The sequence below is a fragment of the Plectropomus leopardus genome, chromosome 15, assembly GCF_026936395.1.
Source record: "Plectropomus leopardus strain MGB_pleo_1.0 chromosome 15, ASM2693639v1, whole genome shotgun sequence".
Lineage (NCBI taxonomy): Eukaryota > Metazoa > Chordata > Actinopteri > Perciformes > Serranidae > Plectropomus > Plectropomus leopardus.
Genome location: NC_142190.1, coordinates 15575183 through 15593842, shown reverse-complemented (window position 1 = coordinate 15593842; position 18660 = coordinate 15575183). Strand labels below are relative to the sequence as shown.

The following is an 18660-nucleotide window of genomic DNA, read 5'->3' as shown; positions in this document are numbered from 1 at the left end:
AAATGAAAATGTCAAGACGCAGAAAATACGTATAGCCAACTCTCTGGCAGTAAGAAGAGATCTATGCCTACTGTTAATGGGTTATTCTGCTTCTTGCATTTTTTCTAACATTTTCTAAGAATGAACTCAAGCTATTCGAAACTAAAATTCACCATCATAAATTCTCACAAAAGTCATCAAGCTCCAGCTTGTCACAGCTCCATAACTACCAGTACACTAAATGAATGTAGGAAAACAGAATAAGCTTTCTGTTAGTGCCAGTAACATCATCATGAGGACTCCCAGCATGCTTAGCCCACACCCATTCAGCTCCTATCAGTCTCTTTGGGCCCAGCTGGTCCCAGAGATTAGACCCCGAGCCTGATGATGGTCTCACTGAAGGTGCTTCGACATACGTCTTTGTGGCACTCCCATAGTCTTAATTAAGAGTGTGACATTCACGTTGTGGCTTTTCTTTGCAAAGAGGATGTTGCAACCTCTGCCCCCTCCCACTCAGTGATGGCACCCAGCGTGTTACTCTTTCACTTTTCTGAAGAGGATAATCATGTTCAAATCAAGTGATTTTTTTCCATAAGCCTTTCACTCGTTGCACCATCTGTCACTGCAAGTCAGACCAGCACACTTTTCCTATATTGTGCCATAAAGCAATCTACTACAACATCTGGCCTAGTAGAAAATATCTTCAGAGGCCCAAGAAACCGGACTTGTGCTGATATGATCCATTGTTCCAATCTAATAAAAACAAATACTGGTTCCTTTCAAAAATGGATCCGGGGACAATTCTGTTCTGGGCTTGGCTGAAGGACGGTCAGACCCATTAAGCTCAACTGAACCTGACCCTTGGACAGAAAGATTGCCAGTTTATGTAGAGTCAGGCCGGATGTTTTTGGCCCCCTAGCTCTAGATTATACCCAACAGACTTGCATAAAAAGCGACAAAAGATAATGCTACTATAAAAAGACAGTGTGCCCTCAATGCAGTGCTGCACAGTGCCATGGCTATTTGACCTACAGTATCAAAAGTGTGTTCAACTTTAAACTTATTTCTCTTCTCTTTTTATTCCACTTGCAGTTCAGTCTTTAACTATAATAACTCAAAAACTGGAAAAAAAGAAGTTTTAAAACAGTGTAAATAAGTCACATTGTTCTTCATCTTGATCAAGAGAAATGCAATACTTCTACAGTCTGTGGCTAACTACACAAATAACTCCTCTACTGCAGTTTAAGTTTAATTCCACTGTCTAAGAAGTACTATAGTTTTCAACTCTGGATGGGAATTTGGCAGAACATAACCTTACAACCTGCTCGTGTCTATGGAAACATTTCACCAGCAGCAGCAGCAGCAGCAGCAGCAGGCCAACGTGCTCAGCGGCACGTGGCCCATTAATTAGTGAGAGGAACCATACAACTCCTCTGTTTCATGCTTCACTTGCAGCCACACACCTTCACACACATGCACAGTCTTTCCAACAAGTGCAAGCATGCATAGACAGATGCTTAGAAAACAAAGAAAACATCCTATGACACACTGGGCCGGGTGGACAGGAAGTGACACATTCTCCTGTTATGACTTAAAGCATGAGAGAGACTTAAGTGGTTATAATGAGAATGAGGACCTAAAGGGAAAGAGAAACGTCTGCGGTGTACAACATGGTGCAACATTTCCAGCAGTTTGTCAAGGGCTTATGTAATTACATTAAACTGTGATTTAAATCTAAAACAAACAATGGCTGATGATGCTGTTACACCATTTCTTTGTCCTTGACAAGAGTCCTACTTATATACACTTAATTCAATCCAAGGGGGAAGGATCATTCTGAGATGTACCAATCATAAAATGCTCGCATGTATCAAAACTGCAAGCAATTTACTGTTAACAACACTGCATTACTGTTTAACTACTGTATGACGCCACCACAATAATGGCGGACAGCGATACTGTAACCTTGTGACACAGAGAACCTGAGAATGTCAACAACAGCTTGCATGTGTACATGTGTTTCCTACTGTGTGGCTCTTACACTATGAACCTGCATTTAAAAATGAATATGCTGAATTTGGTTTGTTTACTTTGTCAAATTCTGCATGAAGATGATTAGAAAAAAACATCTAGCAAGGTTGTTTTCTTAATTTAGGTGGACATAATATTAACCATAAACTGCATTACATTAAGTTTTCCTTTAGAAAAAACTATTGAATCAAAAAGCATGCAAATTAGTCCGATTCAGTTGTTGCCGGTTTTTCATGCAAATAAACTTGATGGAAGTTTCGAGATGAACAGTATCAGAGTAAACTATTTTCTTTCTTTTTTTTAACCTTTTTCGGTATGTGACCCTTCAAAAAATGAAACTATGTCAAACTGTTTAATTACAGAGCAATGGTGAGATTAAATTTGTATTTGTTTTTATATAAACAAGCACAAATTTGCAATAGTTGCAACAACATAGGCCTACTGTATGCACATGCTTACATGCATACTTGCAATGTAAACAATCTGGTACCAAAATCAGACAACATAATGTGTGTTGTAATTCGGTTAAGGAGGTAGCGGTTGTATATGGCACCAGGTTTCATTAGCCAACTCTAGGAAAGATCAGAGAAGGTTAGAAAAAATATAATCAATCGTGTGAAGCAATTCTCTTTCCTGTGTTGTTAATCATTTTGTGACCTCTTATCTGCAGTGACAATAGAGAAGTACAGCTGCACCGACAGGGTAAGAAATGAAGCAGAACATATTTGATGACCAAGGGTTATATTGCATTTTATGAGATGCTCCTTTTACAGTGTTTCTATGGTACACACACACACACACACACACACACACACACACACGCACGTACGCACGCACGCACGCACGCACGCACGCACGCACGCACACACACTTGTCCTTAACGCTCCCCTTGTGCAACAAAGTGAGTTGTTATTCTCAATGGTGACATTAACCTTTAGAGAGTCAGTTTGACAGGAGCACTCTGTACTCTCAACCAGCACTGCACAATTAAAGGAGGTCTGTGCCTAATCTCAAAGACACATGTCAGAGACAAAAGAGGCTGGCTGAGTGGGGGCCCTTGCCACGCGCAAATGGCAAGAATTAAAACTGTCGTTTTGTGAGGAGACAACCAGTATTGCTCCTCTGTTGCCTGCCAGCCAACACTGTGTTTTTGTTTGACCCATGTCCTGACAGTCTGATAAGCAGCTGATTTCACTTGTGACGGATATATCAAGCCCCCCCCCGCTCTATCAAAGACTTAAACGACGGAAAAAATGCGCAATTCACCACTTGAGGCCTTTCCCTCCCACAGACAAGCCGATTGCTCTGAGGTTCGAGAGCCGTTAGAGGAAGTCGTCCCCTGATGCAGTCCCACGGTTTCCTCTCTTGGCCATCATCTGCTCCCACTCTGCCTCCCTCCCCTCCATCTGACACATGCAGGTGTGGAGCTGGCCTCCCTCCAGTCCACTCAAAGAGAGGACACAGAAGCCAAAGCAGAGGCTTGACATTTGTATAAGAATGGGAAACATAGTGGGGACACATCACATGTCAGAAAGCTTGCCAGGTATTCAAGTGGAGTCGTGTTCAGCACCCTGATATGACACAAGTCACCTGTGCCGTTTAGTCTGGCTTTAGTTTGAACAGAGTCTGTAAAAATTCAAAGAATCCCTGTTTTTACAAACTAACTTCTACAGGATTCCTCAAACTTAAAGCATCTCGTGTTCAGTCAGTCCCTCCGCTTCTTATAAGAAGAGTTAAAGCATTGTTTAATTTCATGATATACTGCTGACTTCACTTCTGTCTCTGCATTGATAAAACTATCCACAGGACTCCTCACATGCTCGCTCTGCTCTAAAGATACATTATAGGACAGCTTACATAATGTTTAACCCAGACTTGTGGATACGAAAGGAGGAATTTAACAAGCCGCCTTTCCACTGAGACTGACATTAAAGTGATAGTTCGCCCCAAAAATCAATAATAGCAAGTGTTGGAGATACTGGCCGTTGAATATAATGGACAGCAATCTGCTTAAAAAAGAAATATCTAAAACTGCAACATCTCTTTCCAGAAATCATGACCCGGTTACTCAAAATAATCCAAAAATTTTGTTGTGAGCAGTTTAATGTGGGAACTTTTTTTCTTTCTACTGAATTAAACCCACTAACTGTGTAATTGTGCAGAAGGAGGCGCGTATCTTCTCATGGACGAGAGGCTTGCGATAGCGCAAAATGTAAGCACTAACGGCGTCCTCCTAAGCTGAGCTGTAGCATTAGCTGGCTCACTGGTGCTAGTTGAGCCAGCAGCAGATGCACGCCTCCGTCTGCATAATGATACAGTTGGCAGGTGTATTTCAGAAGAAAGGAAATGGTTCCCACATGAAACTGCTAACAACAAGATCTGTGGATAATCCTGAGTAACCAGGCCATGATTTCCGGGAAGAGACACTGCTGTTGAGTTTTTAAATGTGTTTTTGGTGCTTTGAGCTCCACTAGCTGAGTGCCATATAAATCTAGTATATTCAAAGGAAGACATTTCTATGATATCTCCAACACTCGGAAACTCACACCAAAACAAATCCAGACTGATAAATGGAAGGTAGAAGGAAACTGTGTATTTAAAATTTTTGGGGTGAACTGTTTGGGATAACAGGAGGCTGAAATGATGAACTCTAAAAATTCATCTGTGTTCCTGTTACATTTCCCCACTATGTGTATACCTTCCAGTAAAAACAAAATACCTAAATAAGGTGGAGTCCTCTCAAAAAAGACACACAAATACATTTTCTGTTCAGTGCAGACCTCTGGAAAGGCATCACTTCTTCCACTGAGGCCCCCGCTGTGTCAAAGACTTTCACTGTGCTCCGCCGGGCAGTGCACACACAGAGCGCCTGTGCCATGCTTCACTGAGGGGACTGACCAGCTAACAGATCCAGATTAAATAACGCCTCTGAGCCAAAAGTGCTGCTGCTGCTGCTGCTGCTGCTGAGGTTGGAGAGGAGTGGACAGAACTAATGAAGAGTGCTTTCACTGTCACTGCGGCGGCCTCACGCTGCAGTCACAGAGGGGAGTGGGGGAATAGGGTGGGTGTTTTGATGATTTTTCTAAACTTTCTGTAATGCAGATGTTCGCAGGAAATCACAAGAGATGTCAACAAGGCACTCATAAAAGGAATAAAACTTAAGATGAAGTGGATCTCGGCAGAATGTGAACAATCCTGGACTAACACCAGTACAATGAGTGGTTGTTTTTAACCTTTTCGGTCAGAAAACACTTTTCTGTGATACCCAAAGCTACAGTGTGGTGACAACCTGAGTTTGTTTTAAGGTGGAAGTCTGGACCAACCACATACTTTAACATATTAGTCACAATCTCAGTAATGCTGGGATGGTAAAGCATCCACACCTCAATCATGTAGGGGTGGGGGGGGGGGATCGATACAACATAGTACTGCTATACTTTGCATCGCAATATTGTATCGATACACAAATGCCAAGTATCGATTTAAAAAAAAAATGCATTTACTAATAATATTCAAAATACAAATTTAACTCTTGATAGCTAATAAAATCAATTACTTTTTAGATGAGCCTTTACTGCGATAAAAATGAAATGAGATGACTTCATCTTAATTGTGAAACACATGTTGACAAAATTTTCCTATAGGGACACAATTGGCAGTCGCAGGGGTTCCCACACATTTTATGGATAAACTTTATCAAAACTTTTCAAGGACCCATAATTAAGATTTTCTTTTCGCATCCCACTTGCCTGCCATTTCAGATTCAATTTCTATTCACATATAATTTCATCTAGCTGGTGTACGGCAAAGGAGAGACGAATCCAGGGAGAAAATGACATATCTTGCATGATTGTTAACAAAATGTCATCACGCATCAACGCATATTAAACCTAGGTTTAAAACTGACAGCTACAGAAAATTAACTTGCTGTTATATTACATTACATGAAAGGTTATCCACAGAGGATTACTGTAACAAGTTCATGATACACAACAAAACTCGGGGACTTTTCCAAAACTTTCAATGATTTTGACTAACTTCATGATATTCCCGTCTGGAAAATGTGATTTGAAAATCCCATGACTTTTCCAGGTTTTGCATGATAGTGGGAACCCTGTGATGAAGGAAGACATTAAATCACAATATATCAATATATAATAAATGTTAACCCAATATGGAGCAGATTGCAAAATGTTGAAAATCGCAATAATAATTGAGTCATGACTTAAGTAGGCTATCGTGATATTTTTCGTATCGTGATTTCCATCCCTGCTATTGTGTATTCTATATTCTAAGAAAGAGGGATATAGTGTTTCTATTGTGATGCAGACAACTTAAAAATGTATCTGTTTTGCGAGCTGTATCTTTAGATAAGCAAACAATCTATCTGGGAGAAAATGATAAAGTTTTTGAAAAGAGTTGACAGAGCAACATTTACAGATATTCAAGAAGCTTTTCTAACATAACTGAGTGTCACTGAACTTGGCAACAGGTGAGTAACTTAGACTATCAATAAAGTTTGAGATGATAAGAACTACAAACAGGGGGTATCACCTTATCACTACATTAGTGTGCTCACGTTTGCTAATGTCTCGTGTCTCTAAAATAACTCACCTTGTAGACTTTTCCAAACGCACCGTCGCCCAGCTCACCGATTATTTCCCACAAGTCGTTGGGGTTGATGTCCCGATGAACGTGCTCATACTGCTTGAGTTTCTTCTTGATCTCAATAGTGGGCAGACGAAATATTTGGCTGAATCTAGCGAGTGCCATTATTTAAAATTCAGCAACATTCAGTTTTTAAAAAAAAAAAAAAAAAGTATCAAAAGACTCTACACAGAGAGCATTGAGCACGCGGAGACGTGCAACGCGTGGAAAAAAAACTACTTCTCAGCCGATGTATCAATCTTCTCTTTCCGCGTCAAAGATAGAAAAAAGGAGCTCGAGTTCACAGAAGTTATTCTCCTCCGTCCATGTCACCCTGAGGGCGCTGCGGTCATAATCCCATTCACAAACTGCAGTTAGAGCTGGACGCGCGGTGACCACCTGCCGCTGCAAACACGATGGAGGAGCCGCCTGACTGTCCTGTCAGCCTGCCGGGGCAACTTGTTGCTTCTGACGGTGCGAAAACGCCCCACCTTGTTTCTCAGCGACCCGCCCACTGCCGTCATGGAAATGTAGTTTCTTTCAAAGAACGAGTCGTCGTCACAACCGCGCTGATGAGGTAAAAGGACTTCATGTCCGGGTCGGTGCTGGGCGGGTCCTCTGACAACGCAAACAGCTGGGCCACTAACAAAACTACTCAACTTCTTCTGGAGCTCTGTGGAGGAAACTTTAACTTCTTATGACCTTTACAGTTTTTTTTACATCATGATGCATCTCTATAATCTACTTAGGGCTATAATGTGTAACGTTGTGGGTTTATATTTAGCTTTTTATTAAACAACAAACAAACTACACACACACACACATACACACACACACACACACACACACATACACACAAACACACATAATTTATTTATCTATATTTACATGTAGGCCTATATAACGTCTAATGCTATAGGTTACATTTTGCTCTTTATAAAACAACAAACAATATACTTAAATTCTGAGTCATAATTCATTACAGTAATTTTCTAAAAATCTTAAATGCCTTAATCAATAGTTTTAAAATCATAATTTATCTGCATGCTGATATTCTCTTTTCATTCAAACTCATGTTTAACTAACTTGCTCTTCACCTGTAAAGGCGATGCTGTAGCGCCCTCTAGTGACATATTCAGGTCAGTGAACCTGTGACTGTTGAGTAGGTGGGAAAAAGACTGATTGAGCAGGTGAGTTTTACAATTTGACCTTCGTTTACCCCCAAATTAACATGAATGCTTTTCTTTCAAATTTTCTGAAAAGACTGGCCAAACAACTGGCTGTCAAATTACCAATTATGGACAGGAAGATTGGTGGCACTGAGCTGTATAAATGGGTTAAAAACATATTTTGGCATGTTAAGTTTCAAAAGCAACTTTGTTCTGGGATATTTTTCACTTTAATTAGAGGTGATTTTATATCATATTTATCAACTTTGTGACATAATATGTAGTTATCTTGTTTCAAACTTAATATAAAAGCACTCAGTTAAACGTTCTCCAACATCACTTTGCGTTCTCGCAACAAAGTGACAGAGATTTCATTCTGTAAATCCCTAAAGAACCTACAGTAAAGAGACAAGCTCATGCAAGTCCATACAAGCCCTCAGAGGTTTCTACTAATCCCCTCACACTAATGACTTGTCATCACTGTATATGCGTGTGTATACTTTGTATTGTTCCCATGACTACAAAACTGTCCAACTCAATTAAGCTCCAGCACATTAACAAAATCCCTTATTTGCCTTTTTACTATAGGTAATTTTGATCTGTCCGGACAACAAAAAAGATGGATGAAGATTATTTAGAAATACACAGAAATTCCAAACAATAGATCTTCTGTCCCTGACATGTCACAACAGCAAAAGCACAGTTGTGAAGAATAAAATGAATGATGGATCAGTTAAATTTAGCTGCATCACTTTAAGGGTCCCGGTATTGTGCATGCTGACTCACTGTCTCACCTGTCACGACTTACTGTAACACTTGAACTGTACAGAGCCATTGCCAAACATCACAGTTGTTGCCAATACCTGTGCTGAATCAACCGGTTCTGACTCAGCCTCAACAATCTTTTGAACTTTTTTTTTTTTATATCACATCATCATGTGAAATGAGAATAACAAAAACATTTTGATAACATTTATTATATGAAATATTTCTTAGTTAGATTGCATAAGAAAGATGTGATAATTAGTGGTAAAAAAAACAAAACAAACCCAAACATTATAGTCAGAAAACAGATGATTAAAGTATGTTTTAGTGACACAAACCATAGTTTCCATAGATTTAAACTAGACATCAGTCTTGTGTCTTTCAGTCACTGAACATAAAGAACGTACAGAGAAGGAGTGCACTGCCGTCAGACAGTAACACTGTCATCTCAGGATCCAGCATGTTAGCGCTCCAGCGCAGCACAGTCAGAGATAGTGAACACCAAGTCCTATAAAAAAGAAAAAAAATGAAATACTCTTTTTTAGGTAAAGCATGTATGACTGAATAAGATCTTAAGTCAGGATTTATGTGTCCTTTGTTGAAAGCAGCTCAATTTCGCCTGCCTTCATATTCAACACAGTGTTATCTGGATTGAAACTGCAGGTACAAATAAAAGAATCTCTATAGACAATCATCCCTATCACATGTGTATACTCACACTATGTATTTCCAGTTTATAACTGACCTAAATTAGACTGTGGCCTGCTTTGCACAGACAGGTCATGTCAGGCTTTATGGAAAACCCACCTCAGACTTACACGTGCCTGACTCTGCACTTCAAAGGAACACGCATCCACAGAGAACTGAACGTTTTTCATAATCTGCATCATAAACCCTGTTTAATCCTGTGAAATGACCCACTGAGTGACCCATTAACTGACAGTCAGTTTGAATGCATCTCATCAGTTTTGAGTTTCCTGTTGTGCTGCAGTGGCTCAGACTTTGGCTCAGTGGATAGGTGATAAGTTATGCGAGACTCAAAAAATATGCATTAATGGACAGTTCTCTCATTTATCCAAGAATCTATGCACGCGTAGTTTTGCTGTAATAGTAACCTCTACACTTACTGCAACAAAAGTACGGTCCCAATAAGTAAAAATAAATCCCTGTATTTTCTACCAGATGTTTCATTGTGCTTCACTTTGTGTCCCACCAGATTTAACCCCACTAAACTGCTTCATGGCACAAATAGACACATCTTCATGGTAATATTTGAGTTTGATTGTGTTAAACCTATTTGACCATTTGTCTTGTCTTACCCCGTGGCATTTCTCCGACATGATGATGAAGAGCTGCCTCAGAGTGAGACCCAGCTTCCTCACATCTCTGGTGTAAGCGCAGCGGCGATCTCGCAAGCCTTCCACCAGGGAGATGTAAGTCCTCATTTTGTGCATCACACAAGCATTCTGACGGCATGAGTAGCAATTAGTGTCCCTGTGTGTGATTTACAGCTGAGGTCAAAATACCACAGATGTTAGTTTAGAAAATTTTGGGGACAACCGGAGCACTCAAAACAGATTGTGAAAGACAGACTAAAAGTAAGGATCAGAAAACACTTTCTTTCGTTTTTTTGTTCTTTGATTGAGGGCTGGAAGAAACATTATTTTTCATTTAAACTCTTACCTTTCAAATGTGTACATTATTACATGCGGAGTATGTACAATAACAAATCTAATCAAGTAGTATCCATGAATAGTTTTTTTTTCTAAATTTATGGGGAATTTGAAGTCATACTTACATGGACATCAAGGTAGAGATCTGGCATGTGAGCCATGCAGTAACTCTGGATGCAAAAAAAAAAAGAAGATCAAAATCCAATATTGGCATTATAATCTGATATTTTTGTATCAATCCCTACTCTGAGAAATCACAGTGTCTCACATTACTAAATTAAACTCAGTCACAATTTGTTCACATTTAGCCTACTATGTCTTGATTTGACAGAATTAAATTACATTTATAAATATCTAAATAATAAATGAAGGAATAAAACACCAAACATCTCTAGTCTGGTACATGGTACAATATTTAAAAAAATTTGGTAAATATCAAACATGTAAAAAAAATACGGTATGGCAAATGGGACCAATCAAGAAAAAGATACTAAATACAATATAAGTATTAAAGTGGAACTTAATGAGAGTGAAAACGCAGAAGCTGACTTACAGTTTCAGGGTCCCTCTTCAAAGCTGCAGCCCACTGGGTGAGCTCTCGTGCCATGTACAGCACCTTGGTGTAGCACGTCGGTGGGTAGAAAGGGTAGCTCAGTACCAGCGGCACCAAACAGCAAACGAGCAACAAGTGGTTAAAGATCGCCATGACTCAGTTACACCTACAGCACTAACTGAACCTTTGTTTGTTTGTGTCACCAATGCAGCCACGTATGCATGTGTGCATATTTTAAACACACCCTCTGTTTACTCCAAAATAATTATGTGGCTGCAGAGGAATGACAGGAGACAACCCATTGTGTCAGATAAGACAGCACTTATCATTATGGAGTAATCAAAACTAGCTCAAGTGGTGAGCTGTGATTGTTGTGCAAAAAAGTGTGTATGGGGAGGTTCTGCAAGGTATTTTTTAAAATAAGATTTGCAGTGATGGCAATAGTCATGAGTAGTCTGGTGTAGCAATACCGCAGTGTAGAAATACTCTGCAACAAGTAAAAGTGGTAATTTGACTTGTATGAGTAAAAGTACTAAAAACACTAGCATCAATAAATGCTTAAAGCACCAAAAGTAAAAGTATGCACCTGTTCAGAATAGTGTATATCATAACATTAGAAAATAATTATTAATACATTAAGGTGTGATGCAGCTGGTGAAGGTGGGTCTAATTCTGATTACTTCACATACTGCTGACTTGCTTGTAAATTTATCTCCAAGGGTCAGAACGTCTTATGTTAACCTACATCAATACAGCAAGACTTATTTGTTCAGTACATTTTGTATTATTAATGTGCATTTGCAAAATTACTATAAATTTGGCAGGAAAAAAGTAAAAATAGCAATATTTATATCATAATTGTGAAAAAATAGAAATACATAGAGCAAGCACTTAAAAACCCTAATTAAGTACAGTATTTGAATTAAATATTTTGCAATTTTCCACCACTGAAGATTTGTTTCTATACATGTCATCTCTTAGTATCTGTTGAGTATTGTGTGACAGCTTATATTGGTGTCAAACATACTGATATATCTATACATATTGATTCTCAATTTTTGAAACAGTTCCAATACTAATTTTCTGCAGAACTGATACACAGATGCAACTGCTCTCTTTTGCTCTTTTTATTGTTGTTTACTACAGTCATTTTGTTGTTCTCTGCTACTAACCAAGAAAATAAAGGTATTGTAGGTATTATATCCAAATTAGAAATGCCAGTGTAGTTCAATTTTATGTATGATTTACAGCACATGACTGCAAATTTAGTTCACGCCAACAGCCACAGTCTCAAGATCCCAACTCAACACACCTTTAGAATGAAAGTGCTGCTGCTGTTCTTAGAGAATTGGATTTTTATATATTCATCCGTACATGTTATATGCTGCTGTATACATTTTAACTTAAAGCACATTGAGTTTAATCATTGTAATGAAAAGGGCTATATAAATAAAACTGCCTTGCCTGGCAGAATCCAGACAGCCCTGAGGCTGAAAATGGACCAGATCATTCAAATGTTTGACCGTAACATAAAAATAAAAAGGCTTAAATAGCCTCTATTATGACATGTTTTCCACCATAAAGCATTACTGCATTAGGAAAGAGGGTGGCGTTGATACTTTGCAATATTAAAAGCAATTTATGCTGTCGCTTATATTCCCATAAGACCCTTGCTGTATTAATACTGGTGGCTGTCATATCATGTTATGTCCTTTTTATCCACTAGATGAGGCTAATTTCACAGATTTAAACATCTTCCTGAGCAGTCTTAAAGTCCATCATGCTGAAATTCTGCAAATTGTTTTCATTCCTTCTTTCAAATCTGAATCTAATAAAACCACAACTTATGACTGATTCTCTTTACAGGCAAAGGACATTTTCATGTACAAAACTAGGACAACATTGTCCCATGCTGAGGCCTCCTGCATGCTAAGTAGCTGCACTCTGTTTCTGTCCAGGTGTGATATGACACTGTCATCACTCATCTCATCCAAAAGAAGAGTACAACTCCTGATGCCGCCAAACATTCGATAAGGGATTGGCCTGCTTTTGAGTGATACTCGTCACCTCTCATAGCCTGTGTCGAGAGTTGGAGGTCTGTCCCCTGCAGCTGTATGAAGATGGATGGCCCACACTGAGTGTGTCTTGGCATGACGGAGAGGAAGAAAAAGTGCAGTGTGCGCTATAAGCATATCTGTAGTCCCAGAGTCCCACCACTCAGCCGTCCTCCACTCGACCTTGGCCTGCTCAATTAACATGGGACACAGGTGACAGGATTTATAATGGACCAGTGTGCTTTACAGTTAGTGGTTAATGGCCACAGAGGTTAATATATGATGTGAGATTGGACAACAGAAATCTGCCTTAAGGCAGAAAATTCAAGTGCGGCAAACACACATTCTGATTTTAAAGCCCCTGATATTCACTGAGTATGAGCCATAGAGCTGCTATGAAAATGTATCATAATGTATAAGAGTAATCTTACATTTTGGGCTAACTACTTAAGTTTGACATGTTACTCATAAGTATACAGTGTATTTTTACCAGCTGCTACAATGTCGTGATGGCTGATATTGTTGTCACTTTGTGAGTCTGCGTGTGTCACCATGACAACATGTGGTCCTGATGGCACCAATTAGCAGGACCTACCACAGAGGCTGTTTTGAGTATTTCCAAGTCTTAATATGTCTGCTTTTCTGTTTGTGGACAGATTTTGTCAATGAAATAACATCGCAACTGTGCAAGATGCACTTACAAAACTTAATAGCTGTAGCTGAGATCAAAATAAAGTCCAAGTTTAAAGATGGGTGTGATCTAAGCAAGGTGGCCCGAATTGGGGAGGGGGGGGGGGTAACTTTAAGAGGAAGAACAGCAGCTGTAAATGTTCACAAACTGGGAAAGAAATGAGCTCCTTACCCTCTGAGCAAAGAACAATATCAGGTGCCATATAGTAGAGGGTAAATGGATTTCATTGCCATGTTATGCCATTTTTTAAGTTTATAAAGCGCCATCGATGCGTATGTTGGTTTCGCGATGCCGACATGTTTTCTAAAATCCCACACTAAAAACACAAAGGAGGCATAAAGAAGAGACTTAGTGGCAGCCCTTTAGTGCGATCACCAGGTTAAAACAGCATTGTGGACAATCTGCCCTGCAGAAGTGCCTGGGGGGACTGTTTTCAAACTGTTCATGAGAAGAAGGGGATGAGCATCATAAATAGCAATAAATTAGTAAAGCGTTACAAGGAAAGAAAAGTTACAAAAAATACCTGCTAATTGTGAGTTAATTTCCTCAACACCTTTTTTTTGGTGCAATGTCTGGGGCACATCTTGCCAAGTCACTACTTAAATTTTGTCCTAGGTTTTCGAAAGAAATCAAACCAATTTTCTAAGGCTGCAGAGGTTTAAATGATTGTGAAAGACGTCTGGATGCAGCACAGAATATCTGATTTCGGTTTCAGGTCTTTAGGGGTTAACTGACTTTACAGTGAACTTGTAACTATGACAGACACAATAGTTTCTCTGGACTATTTCCAAAAATATAGCCAATTTGTTAAGGTGTAATATTTTTTGCCTTGTAATTAGGTATGCATGTTAAGGACAGGTAAACCTCTGCCCCACAGCTACAGCAGATCAGCCTGAGCAGCCTATGAAACGTGCCTCTCCAGACGCACGCTGGTGGCCAGCGCATTACACAGGCGGCGATGTGGAGGTCAGTCGCCCATCAGTGCAACGCGCCGAGCAGTTTCCCCCATTTAAATCCATTTCTGCTCCCTTTGTCCTCCTCAAACAAGGGATCTCGCATCGCACACCGTCGGCGCATCCCGCAAGTCACGTCTCACTGTGTGGCTCCATTTTTTTCGGGTGGCAGGTGTCCCGGTGCGTCGACGTCCGAGCACCGGACAAGTGATGCTCTGAGCTGCACTGTTGCTCCCCCGTCGCCTCACATGTCTGGAGCAAACCGGGCTGGAGATGGTCCCATGCTCGACTAGGAGGTAGGTGCCCACACAGCACGAATGCATGCAGAGGGGATACTTTCTATTCAGCGCATGTTTGTCCCGTTTGGTCTGATAAGGGGCTCCGAGCACAATGTCCTCTGCGGGGATCTCAGGACTGCGGCTCCCCCGCACTAGTTTTTGAATATTTCATTTCATTGAATATTTCATCGAGCCTAAAGGGATACTCGGATATGCTGTGGTGACCTTTTGATACAGTCTGAGAATGACATTCATGAGCAGGGTTTCCCCTAGTGGATTAAATGTTGCCACGATGACTTGAAGTTTGTCTATTCAACCCTCGAATGCGTCTCAGTTCTTTCTCCTTTAAAATAATGTAATGGGACAAGCTGCTTCAGTTTTAAAGGATATCACATGGTAAAGCAGTGACATGAATATTGAATTACCATGGGGGTTATAATGCCATTAAAAACTTTAACTTACTTTATAACCGTCCAACTCCCTATAGAATGAGGCTATTACAGAAAATATTACACTGCAAAACAAAATGAATATGATTTTGCTTATGTTTCATGGGGCAGCTGAGTTTCTATGTTTTGTGAAACAAAACTGTAGTAATTCATGAGATATCACGTCCTGAAGAGGGCAGCCTGAGGGACTCCATTTACAGTACACAATGCCAGCAAACTATAAATCAACAGCCTCCAATTTTGTGCACTTAATGGGAAAAGCGATCATACCATTCATCACACATGCACTGCAGACTGCTCCCCACAGGGATAGGTCTCTGATGGAGATATTGAAATTAAATAATTGATAAATGACAGATGAAGGACAGATGAAAGGAAGGGAAGTAGGAGGGAGACCTATGTGTGTAAAAAAAATAGGACCTTTAAACACATCAAGCTTCCCTATACCTCACTCTGGTGACATGTTCAGGAAAAATGGGGCAGCTGGTAGTATGAGTTCATCCATTAATACCCAGGGTTCCTACACATTTTCACAGAAAAAAATTTCAAAACTTTTCCATGACTTTTTAAGGACCCACGTAAAATTCAATAACAATAACAAACTGAACTGTAGGAAAGATGGGGGAAGATGCCCCTCGAGGTAGGATGCACCAACCCCCTTAATTCCCCACCTAACCAATAAATCACTAAATAGCACTAAATCTACTCTCAATACATGTATTGAATGGCTATAATATATTAAATTAAAACATTTCATCTGAGCTGCTGCAGTCTTTAAGATTTATTCTACCAGATAAGGGATTTTCATTTGTTTTATTGAGTTCCATAGCATGTTTTGCGCTTGGGGGCTTCTTGTCCCATTGAGACTGCTATCCTGCTTTTTCTTTTTGTATCTTACTATATGACAAAATCCTGTGTCAGTCTTTCCATTCATGGTTAGATGCTCCGTGGGGGCTGTTCATGCTTCAGAGGCTCTATTACTCTTTCTTCCTCCCTCTGTCTGTCCCTCCTTCCCTCACTCTGCTGCTGGTGTCATGTTTTCCTGCCTCCTCTCACAGGTTAGACTCGCAGTCAACAGAGGGTCACTGCCACCAACACATCACCCACCCTCCTCCTGCCTGGCGAGAGATGTCCGTCTGCCTGCATCCATCTAAACAGCAGTGAGGACAGACGGGAAACTAACACTGTAGTGGAACTGCCTCTGTGTGTGTGTGTGTGTGTGTGTGTGTGTGTGTCAGCGCTTCAGTGCCTTTAGTGCTCCCCCAAGCCCTCCACTCTCCCTCTGTGTGTGTGTGTGTGTGTGTGTGTGCAATGATGTGTGGCAGTGTCAAGGTGGAGAGTTAAGAGGAAGACGGGACCCGATCAAGTCAGCAAAAGTGAGCTGCTGTGTGTGTCAGGGCTGAGCAGTCCAGCACGTGAGACTGTGTGTGTGTGTGTGTGTGTGTGAGGGGCTAAAAACCAGGCTATGAGTGCGTCTCAGAGGGAGAGGCCGGCGTTCGATGCTGAGTTGAGCTAAGGGAGCAGAACAGGAGAATCTGTAAGAGGAGCAGCCATGGGGCTCGGACAGTCCAGCAAGGCTCCAGTCACCGAGGACACAGACGAGGGTGAGTGATAAAACATCTCACAATCTTATTCTTCTCTACTGTTATGACCTCAAATCTGAAGATAAATAGGGACGGTGGGTAAAACGAGTTGTGAGCAGGACTCACCACCACCTTTTCCCAGGTTGTTCATCTTTTCTGCAGCCTCATTAATGTGTTAAGCTATATTCTATTAGAAAACAAAATTGAGTGCACTGTAAATGGTTGTGACTGATGTAATGCTGATTACGTCGGCCACTAGTCTTCCACTGCAAATGGAAAAGAGGGAATACCCCTTACTGCAGCCACAGTTTGTCTTGACATGGCCACAGCACTGAGAGCATGTAATAGAATAAAAAGTTGTTCATGGATCTCTTCTGGACATGTTCTCTAATATTGGCTTTGGTGGAGAAGTCTTAAAAACTACTATCTTTAACAATGGTTGAGTCTTAACAGGCTTTTATCTTAATTTTTTTGTCATCAAGGCCAGCATCAAGAGTTATAACTTTCTTTGATTGGAAAGCTCTTAGTTTAAATTTATTTCCCTTTTTTCTTTGTGACCTGAGTAGATAATACAATGTGAATTTATCGATCTGATGCAGTCTCTGAAACTAATTCCACTCTGGCTGCACCCCAAGGACTTCAAATAAGTCCGTGTTACATGAGTCAGTGATTTAGTCAGAAGTGAGGTGGCATTCCCAGGTGTTTTCTTACGGTAGACTTTTTTCTCTCTGTGTATCTGGTATCCTCATGATCTGATGCATTTCTTTTTATAAAGTTGTAGACTGGAATATCAGTTTCAGCAGGTTCAAATTGCATTAACCTCTTAGAAAAGCTGGAGCAAAATCCCTTTTTTTGTGCTTTCAGATGCTTTTCACTGGTATTTTCATTTTTGAACCCTGAGAACATTTGTGTGATTTCTTTCAAAAGCATGGGGGAAAAGTCAATGAGCAACCTGGTATGAAATTTTCCACAAACTGCAAGAAATTTTGAGGAAAAAAAATAAAGCTGGGAAAAATATTGAGAGAAAAAAAGGGAGAAAAAAAACAGACCATATTTATCATTATTAGAATTACAAATTTAAAATTATGTTAAAGAAATATAATTTTTAAACTCTTTTTCTTTTTTCTTTTCTATTGTCGTTTTTCAGGTAAATTTTCTTGTTGTTTTTTACTAATTTCTTGCTATTTTTTTGGGTCATTTCCTCTTTCCTGTGACAAGCCCCCACCCCCCCTTTTTTTTACCTAAACAGTTTCGAACGACTGCATCAAACCTTAATGAAATCCATATTTCTCCTTCTCACTGGAGGCAACAAGTCTACCCCTCTCTCAAAGAGGAAATCATTATTCACAGTTAACCTTGCTTCTTAGTCATCTGGCGTGCTGTTCTGTAAAATGTCACTCATAACAGAGCGTCTCTGAACTCCAAGTTAATGCAACCGTGCACCTTCCTGACTTCTCTCATACAAAAAAAAACATAGGCGATTTCACCACGGGCAGGGGAATAAAAAACACAGGGAAGCACGGTTCTGAATTAGAAAAAACAAGGCCCACTCACTGGAAACAAAGTAATCCCCCTCACTGATGAAACTCATGTCAGACACAAGCAGGGTTCCCCCTTTGAGGTCGCAGGAGCCTGGCAGGTCACTGCACGTTGAGTATACATCATGCTCTCACTCAGTCTGAGCAGCAATAAACATGTAAATTGAGTTTTCTCTTAACACTTCAGGAAAGGTCGCCTCAAGGTAGTGCTGGCCACAGAGATGAAATTCATGTTTGTTTGTTAATTCAATGGCAAACATTATTAAATGCTGACATTTGAAAGAATATATCATGAAT

The 18660-nt window shown here is 40.1% G+C and overlaps 3 protein-coding genes across 3 annotated transcripts in view; 1 reads left to right on the top strand and 2 right to left on the bottom strand.

Annotated features, from left to right (window-relative positions):
- The window catches only part of stk10 (serine/threonine kinase 10), a 51357-nt gene extending 44244 nt beyond the window's left edge, over window positions 1-7113 (bottom strand). Inside the window, exon 1 of the mRNA XM_042498888.2 lies at window positions 6625-7113. Within this exon, the coding sequence (XP_042354822.2) occupies window positions 6625-6783 (159 nt within the window). The 5' untranslated portion in view covers window positions 6784-7113. The remainder of the gene's footprint in view (window positions 1-6624) is intronic.
- A 1670-nt stretch (window positions 7114-8783) lies between these two features.
- Window positions 8784-11045, bottom strand: LOC121952143 (cytokine-like protein 1). Its single transcript, XM_042498654.2, has 4 exons — window positions 10818-11045; window positions 10390-10434; window positions 9911-10057; window positions 8784-9099 (listed from the first exon to the last, which is right to left on the bottom strand). Exons 1-4 carry the CDS (start codon window positions 10968-10970, stop codon window positions 9055-9057), a joined length of 390 nt encoding a protein of 129 aa, XP_042354588.1. The 5' UTR covers window positions 10971-11045; the 3' UTR covers window positions 8784-9054.
- Window positions 11046-13324: 2279 nt separating this feature from the next.
- stk32a (serine/threonine kinase 32A) overlaps window positions 13325-18660 on the top strand; it is a 77757-nt gene continuing 72421 nt past the window's right edge. Inside the window, exons 1-2 of the mRNA XM_088088648.1 lie at window positions 13325-14811; window positions 16301-16846. Coding sequence (XP_087944774.1) covers window positions 16795-16846 — 52 coding nt within the window. The 5' untranslated portion in view covers window positions 13325-14811; window positions 16301-16794. The remainder of the gene's footprint in view (window positions 14812-16300; window positions 16847-18660) is intronic.